The sequence below is a fragment of the Dermacentor variabilis genome, chromosome 3, assembly GCF_050947875.1.
Source record: "Dermacentor variabilis isolate Ectoservices chromosome 3, ASM5094787v1, whole genome shotgun sequence".
Lineage (NCBI taxonomy): Eukaryota > Metazoa > Arthropoda > Arachnida > Ixodida > Ixodidae > Dermacentor > Dermacentor variabilis.
In genome coordinates this window covers 216924523-216932779 of record NC_134570.1, presented here as the reverse complement: position 1 = coordinate 216932779, position 8257 = coordinate 216924523, and the positions used below count along the sequence as shown (strand labels likewise).

General features: G+C 45.9%; 1 protein-coding gene across 3 annotated transcripts in view; it reads right to left on the bottom strand.

Moving 5' to 3' along the window:
- Positions 1-2079: 2079 nt before the first annotated feature.
- The window catches only part of LOC142576639 (galactosylceramide sulfotransferase-like), a 181004-nt gene continuing 174826 nt past the window's right edge, over positions 2080-8257 (bottom strand). For all 3 annotated transcript variants that reach the window (XM_075686852.1, XM_075686851.1, XM_075686853.1), the window contains one exon: positions 2080-2938. In XM_075686852.1, coding sequence (XP_075542967.1) covers positions 2438-2938 — 501 coding nt within the window. In that variant the 3' untranslated portion in view covers positions 2080-2437. The remainder of the gene's footprint in view (positions 2939-8257) is intronic.

The following is an 8257-nucleotide window of genomic DNA, read 5'->3' as shown; positions in this document are numbered from 1 at the left end:
AAAAGTCGGAGCTCCTGATCCTCAAAAAGAGGACAAGAGGGCGGCCTCCGCAGGAGACACCTGACCCAACGTTGACACTAAATGGAGTCAGCATACCCAAGGTGGACACACTCTGCATTCTGGGCCTCACTCTCCAGAAGGACGGTGCCGGTCTCGCCGCCATTAAAAAACTGCAAGCGACAGTTACCCAAGTCGCGCACTTGGTGCGAAGAGTGACAAACAAAAAGCACGGCCTGAAAGAGCAGGACACAATCAGATTAATACAAGCCCTGGTAATCAGCAGAGTCACTTACGGCACCCCGTACCTGGGTCTCAAGAACAGCGAGAGAGACAAATTGAACACCCTAATACGAAAGACCTACAAGCTGGCACTGGGGCTTCCACCGACGACGTCGACGGAGAAGCTACTCAGCCTGGGCATCCACAATACTTGGGAGGAACTAGTAGAGGCCCACAAGACGAGCCAGATAGAGCGACTCAAGCTCACCAGCACGGGTAGGGACACGCTAATAAGACTGGGCTACCCAGTCGAATATGAGTCCAGAAAACAGCGGGTTCCTCTACCCCTGAGGGAGAAGATCACGGTGGCCAGCATCCCGAGAAACATGCACCCTGAATACCACAGAGAAAGGAGGCGAGCGAGAGTGAAAGCTCTGCGTAAGGCCTACGAAGGACCAAAACAAGGAGAAGTCCAATACACCGACGCGGCGAAGTACAAGAACAGAGCGGCCCACGCTATCAGCGTGATCAACGGCCAAGGACAAGAGGTAGCAGCGGCCTCGGTAAGCACTCCAGACATCGACTGCGCGGAAGAAACGGCGATAGCCCTGGCGGCCACTACGGGCCAGCGAGAGGAAGATCTAATCACAATCATCACCGACTCACAAACAGCATGTAGAAATTATCAAAAGGGCCGAATTTCCAAACAAGCCCTGAGCATCCTCGAAAAGCGAGACAATTTTCCAGAGGTGTACATTGTCTGGGCCCCGGGACACGAGTCCCTGGCGGGTAATGTAGCGGCTAATGCCGCTGCCCGAGATCACATTCTCCGGGCTATCCCACCAGGTTCACGAGCACCGGTAGACCAACAAGATAGCGTCCCGAAAAGATACGCCGATATCCTGAGCCACTACAGACTGGGTAGAAGGATCTATCCACCCCCGCATCCCCAGCTGACAAGAGAAGAGGCGGTGATCTTCCGAAAACTACAGACCGGCACATTCACGCACGGCACCCTGCTACATGCAATGTACCCTACGACCTATACTCACAAATGCGCCTTCTGCTCTACGCTTAATACCCTCTACCACATGGTATGGGAATGTCAACAAAATCCATCGACACCGCCCATCACCGGACCAACCGTCGAGCAGTGGGAGGCCCAACTGATAAGCTCGAGCCCTGAAGACCAGCATCGCCTGGTGAGCAGGGCCAAGCTATCAGCTCAAGCCCACGGCATCCTGGACTAGGGACGCCGCCCACCTCGGACGATTTTACCGTCGGCTCATTTCAACTAATAAAGTTTATTCCTCCTCCTCCTCCCGGGTCTGCATGTTCATGAAGAATGACTTATTAAAATTCTGCGGCTTTGCACGCCAAGACAACAATACGATTATGTGGCACGGCCTTGTGGGGGACGGTGGAATAACTTTGTTTCTCTCTGGCTTTAAAACGTGCACCCAGTACACAGGCGTTCTCGCATTTTGCCAACATCAAAAATGGGCCACAGGTGTTGGAATGTGATCCTGCGCCTCTGTGCAGCACAATGCGAAAGCCGCTGCGCTGAGTGCGATAACAAGAGTGTTTGATGCAACTCATCATTGATTATTATCAATTAAGTGCACGTGTCTTCTACACCGGGCTCAATGTTAGGTTTTCCTTCTATTGTACTGGCGATTTGGAACGTGCGCTTGCTATGCAAATGTCATGCCCACCGGAGCGCGTCGGCTTGCGACTTGAAGGTAGCGTCTGCATTTTCGTGTGTCGTAGTAGAAGCACAAAATGGTATGTCTAAAAGTTTGTACAGATTTGCACATATTAATCATTGCGCAGACTACATTGGGGTTCAAGTGTCAATACGATAGTTTTATATCTTTAAAAAATTACTGAGGAAATTTTCATATCCGAAATGCTCATACCTCCCCATATGCTTTCTCATACAGTTACGGTTACCTTCTAATACTCAATTTGCTTCAGCGCCAACCTAGCGTTCCTCGTCTTCATGTTGACAGCTATTGTCGTTATAGGTAGCTTTGATACTAACATGACTACGTTGTTTACAGAGAGCACTTGAACTTCTTACAAACGTACTAAAGCGACAGCAAAAATGGTTTAGCACTGCGTTATATTCAGGAAGACAAAACAGAAATACAAAAGTGTTTGGTGAAAAGTAAGTTATACATCATGTTCAAAAGTGAAACATCGTAAGCGGATACTGTCAGTGGTAGAAGAAGCCAGTTCTCTGTCTCGCTAAGCGTGTCTGCGCCCAGCGCAGCTCCTTTGTAAACTCGATCTCGGAGAGAGCCAGGCGGTGACAGGTTGCATCGTAGTCCATGCCTTCACGCAGCCTGTGCCCCACTACGCGGCGGCCAGTGGTTGTGGACTCGACGCAGCGCTCGAGCCAGTGCCGTGTGGCGGCCTCAATGCGGGCCACCTCTGAGGCGACGCTCTGGGCGCCGAGGGCGTGCAGCTGACTTTGCAGACGGCGAGCGAAGTGCTCGTATATGCGTGTGTCGGCTGCGTTCAGCTGCGCGAGCCGAGCCGCCACCCGTGGGGTCAGGGTAGTGCGGTTCTGCAGGGCGTTCTTCCTAAACGCCACGACACTGCGTAGGCTTGGCAGGCACAGCTTCTTGCGCAGCAGCACGAGGGACTCGGTGAACCGCTCGGCAACCATCACAACGTCGAAGGTAGACTCGACTGTGGAAATTAGCTCTTCTACCTGCATTGAGTTCATAGCCAGCCGTTTGAAAAGTACTCCGTTTCGTTACCTAACAACAACGCCTCGTACCTACTAATGAAGCCGAGCAAAGCGCTTTGGTCATCTTTGGAGCAACTGCATTCATTCAAGGAAAACATTTTGGTCACCTTTTAGATAACTGAGAAAACTTCTTCTAAAACCATTTTTAAAAGAAATTCACAGGTTACTTGCCGGTAAATACGAGAGAAATACGTTAGCATTACATCGCATTTTTTTTGTTCCTATTTCACGTTTTACACCGCGTCCAACGAATTACAGAGCGTCCCGGAGCCTTGTGTACGTACGTCCGGCCTCTTCGAGGAATAAAGCGTCGCTGACGGTGGCCCGCAGCGTGTAAAGCCGAAATAGATTGTACCTGCCGCAAGACGAGCGTGGTATTTCGTAGCTTTCAGCTGAAGCGCCTCGTGCACACTGAGGAAGGCAATTTCGCACAACACCGCGCGCTAAACACCTGAATTCACGAGTGTCGTGAAGTCATTAGAACTTCTTTCTCCGGGGACAGGAAAGGATGACTGGCGCTAATTTTATCGTCAACCTGTCGTCAACGCAGATTTCCCCTCCTCAAAGGGACACTAAAAGTAAATATTAAGTTGAGTTACATTGAAGGCTTAGGGTTCTTTTAATAGCAAATTCACCATTATCAGCGAGAACAGAGTGTTTGGAAGCGAAGAAACGAGGAAATTGAGAAATTTAAAGGACGCCACCTCTTGTCCGCTGTGGTAAATCTTATAAAGTGACGCCAGAGCCTCTATTTTAGTTATCCAACTAGCGCTACAGGTTACAGATGAAAAGTAAATTGGATACATTTTGATAATAAATGAAACCTGCACTAGGGCAGAGTTATTGCTGCATCTTGCTGCCTTCGCGCTAACTGCACAGTAGTGTCGACAAGTTATGGTTTCGGTCGGCCACGCTGATCGCGCTCGCACTTTCCCTAGGTGAATGGCAAAGCTTTTATTTCGCGGCGTGCGGTATAGTCGGTGCTGTGTCACGAGAGCACTTGTCAGCTTTAGTTACCAGTTCGCAGCGGCAAAATGCCAGGTTGATGCGATGTCGCAGGGTGCCCAAACAGTCCACGTCGTCGGAACAGGGATACTGAAAGCTCCGACACCAACGTGCACTACCACGCGGTCCCGCGCGCCGAACCATCTACGTTCTCGCTGGCTCAGTGCATTTCCCATGCTAAAGCGGATAGTAAAGGTGCTGATCAGACTGCATGTGTTCTCAATGCATGTCTGCCCTGAGGATCACGAGCACAATTCACTTCTGAAGCAGTCAATGGACGTGCCTTTTCAAGTGCGACTTCGTCAGAACGCTGTTCCGTCGATATTTCCTTCACACCATGAAGAGCAAGTACCTTTGCAGCAGGACGAAAGTTTCAAAATTAGTAGTGACCGTTATTGACGCAAGTGGCACGCGTCTTTCAATACTAAAACTCAACAAGTCTACGCAGCCTTTTACAGCACTGATAGCCAGCTGATTTTGTTTACAGGTTAATGTTGGTGATTTGACCACGGCGACTGACACTGCTGTCAACGCCATTAAAAGCAGCGTGGATTTCCAGCAAAATTCTCTCCGACAATCTGTGGAGGTGCATTTCCAAGCGAGACTCAGTCACAGCGCTCTTTTGTCGATATCGCCTTTATCCTATGAAGACCGGTACTGCAGGACGAAAGCATCATGGTCAGTTGGGCCTCCTTTTGACGCCACATGCTTTTTTAACTGTCGCTATTAAAACTCGGCAAGTGTGCGCTGCCTTTTACGGTACTGATAGCCAGCTGCCTTCACATACAGGCTAACGTTGTCGACTTGATGACAAAAAATAACAGTGCTGGCCCCTTCATTAAAAGCAACGCGGAGATATGTGTGTTGAATTTATCGCAATGGTTGCAATCGCACCCAGAGTAGACGCCACACGCGGCCTCATAAACTGTGAACACATTCCAGACACTTCCCTCCGGTGCGAAAAACGTGGAGACTGACAGGTCCGTAGATGTCCGCGAAAGTAAGCAGATTCCGCACAGTCGTAAATGTGAAAGGAGCGCAGGGCACGAGCGTTGCTAAGTGCAGCCGAGCAGCTCCTAGGTTTTAGCAAAAATTACTTAAGAGGAAGCTTTAGCTCGGGCCCAACTCCGACGCGGCCTATTCAAATACATGTAAAACGCAAAAACGTTTTTATGAGATAACCTCTGGACAGATTATGATGAAATTTGTTGCATTTGAAAGAGAAAGTTAAATTCTAGTGACTGTTGGAAGCGGAATTTTGATTTAAGGCTTGAATTTTCAAAACGATTTTCAAATATTTGACCTTTTGAAAAGAATAGAAGCACCAAGTTTACAAATTCATAGCTCTGCATCAAGAACTGATATCGCAGATCTGTAAACGGCATCCATTAGATCATTCAAAGCGGACAAATTCAATATGTCATTTTACATCTTACGTGAATTTGTTACGTTGGTTACAACGGTTTTGCAAAAGTTGTATTTCACTATGATTAATTCTTTTGATATTCATGTGTAACATATCAATTTTGTCCGCTTTAGATGTACTATTAGATGCAGTTCACAGAATTGTATTATCATTTTAGTGGTTAAGTTACAGAGTTGTAAACATGATAGTTTCGTTTTCTGAAAATTTTCGATTTTTGCCAATTTTTAATAAAAAATGAACAATCTAACTCAAAAATTCGAAACAAACAGTCACTAGACTTTAAGTTTGTCTTTTAAATGCAACAAACCTCGTCAAATTTGGTGCAGTGGTTGCCCAGAAAAACGAATTCTCCTTTTACATGTATTTAGATAGGAGCACTCGAGCTAAAGCTTCCTCTTAAGTTAAATGCGATGCAGTATGAACAAGGAGCAAATTTTCTATCTTGTTTGGTGGCACCAACAAGGAATATAGGTGAGGGGAGTGGAACTTTGTCTACTGTACCATGTTTCCTGGTGCTTTCTGCCATACAAATTTAGTAAGAGTTGCTGTTGTTTTCCTGTCTTTCCAGGAACTGAGCTACATAATGCCATTTTCTCTAACTCTATTCTTCTGGTGCTCTGTCATTCATGCACTGGCATGGTGTTTTTCTCCCCTCCATCGGTCCAGGTGAACACAACTTTGAATGAAATGCAATGCACTTCAGGTGAATGTTCGAAACATGCCTACGCCGAGGACATCAACTCCGCTCAAGAGCAGCAGTTGGGTCCCGAAACCGGTCAAGCACCGATGTACCACCAAACTGAGGCGTAGCCAGAAATATCGCTCGGGGGGGGGGGGGGGGAGAAGGGGGCTCATGTTGCAGCTCGGCCTCCTCCTTAAGGGGAAGCTTTAGCTCGGGTGCTCCTATCTGAATATATGTATATTCGTTTTTGATGGCAACCACCGCACCGAATTTGACGACGTTTGTTGCATTAAAAAAAAGAAACTTAAATTCTAGGGACTGCTTGCTTTGACTTTTTTATTGAGGTCTTATGTATTTATTTAGGTCTTATTTATTTTATTTTGTCAATTCTTTATTAAAATATGTCAAAAATCGCCAATTTTCAGTAAACAATACTATCAAGTTTAAAACATTGCAACTCAACAGTGAAAAATGATATCACAATTCTGCGCATTGACCCGACGTGATTGCTTAGTGGCTATGGTGTTGGGCTGCTAAGCACGAGGTCGCGGGATGGAATCCCGGCCACGGCGGCCGAAGTTCGATGGGGGCGAAATGCGAAAACACCCGTGTACTTAGATTTAGGTGCAGGTTAAAGAACCCCAGGTGGTCAAAATTTCCGGAGTCCCCCACTACGGCGTGCCTCATAATCAGAAAGTGGTTTTGGCACGTAAAACCCCATAATTTATTTCTTATTTTTTTTAATTCTGCGAATTGCATATAATATTACATATAAAGCGGAAAAAATTGATATGCTATACAAGAATCTCAAAAAATTTAGTATTATGGAAATACGGCTTTTGTACAACCCTTGCTCACAACGTAACCAATTCACGTAAAACACAAATTGACACACCAAATTTGTGCGCTTTGACTGTTATAGTAGATGGCCTTTACAGAAGCGCGATATGTGTTTTGATGGAGAGCTATTAGTTTGTAAACGCCGTGGTTTCATCTTTTCGAAGTTTCGAATTTTTCAAGATATTTTATTCAAAATTCAGGCCCTAAATCAAAATTCCGATTTCAACAGACACTATAATTCAAATTTCTCTATCTAATACAACACATTTTATTCAAAGCGATCCAGAGGTTATCTCTGAAAAGCGTTTCTGAGGTTTACGTGTATTTGAATAGGCCGCGTCGGAGCTGGGCCCGAGCTAAAGCTTCCTCATAAAAAATTTGTCGAGGGATGAAATACATGAATAATAACTGCATTGCCATTGCCAAAGATGCTGCAACCGAATTGTTGAACGCTAGGCACTGCCAAACAAGTAAGATATGCATTTTTTTTCATAAAAAAATATAACAGTATGGTGCCGAAAATTGTGTCCAAAATAACTAATATCAATGCTTCCATGTTTTTGTAAATTTATTAACTAAAGAAAATATCACACGAACTTTAGAACTATATAAGTTCGAAACCAGCTAAGCAATGCATGCCGCTGACACGAAAAATGTAAAGTCCATGAAATAAACACGTTGAGGACATATATGTCAATTAAACTGTCATTGAAGAACCTTGTTTACATTTTTGTACTCATGCAACGCCCTGTAAAAATCTCAATGATGCTGCCATTTGTTCCAATGTATTACGCAGGAGCAGCTGTCACCAGTCGTTTCACCGAAATTATAGTCGCAAGAGAGAGCACGTATAGAAAGCAGGAGTTCTGCATAAGATACGAGGGTGAGTCAAATGAAAGTGAGCCAATGCGAATACATGACAGACGGGGTACTTTATTTAAAAGTAGTCTCCATGAGCATTTAAACATTTGTCCCATTGAGTAACGAGTCGCGTGATTCCCGTCTCACAAAACTGCTTGGGTTGCTGCTTTAAAAAGTCTCCCACTGACTCCTTGATGTCATCGTGCGGCACGAATCTGGTTCCCTTGAGCTGTTTCTTCAGATGCCCCAAAATCTGCAAGCAGCAAGGCGACAGGTCTGAGGTGTATGGCAGATGTTTCAGCGTTTCCCACTTAAACTTTCCCAGTTTTGTATTAACCACATCAGCGACAAGGGAATGGGCATTGTCGTAGAACAAGATGACCCCATTCGTAAATTTTCCACGTCGTGTGTTCTTGATTGCGACACGCAGCCGATCCGGCGTTTCACAATATCGGAAACAATTGAT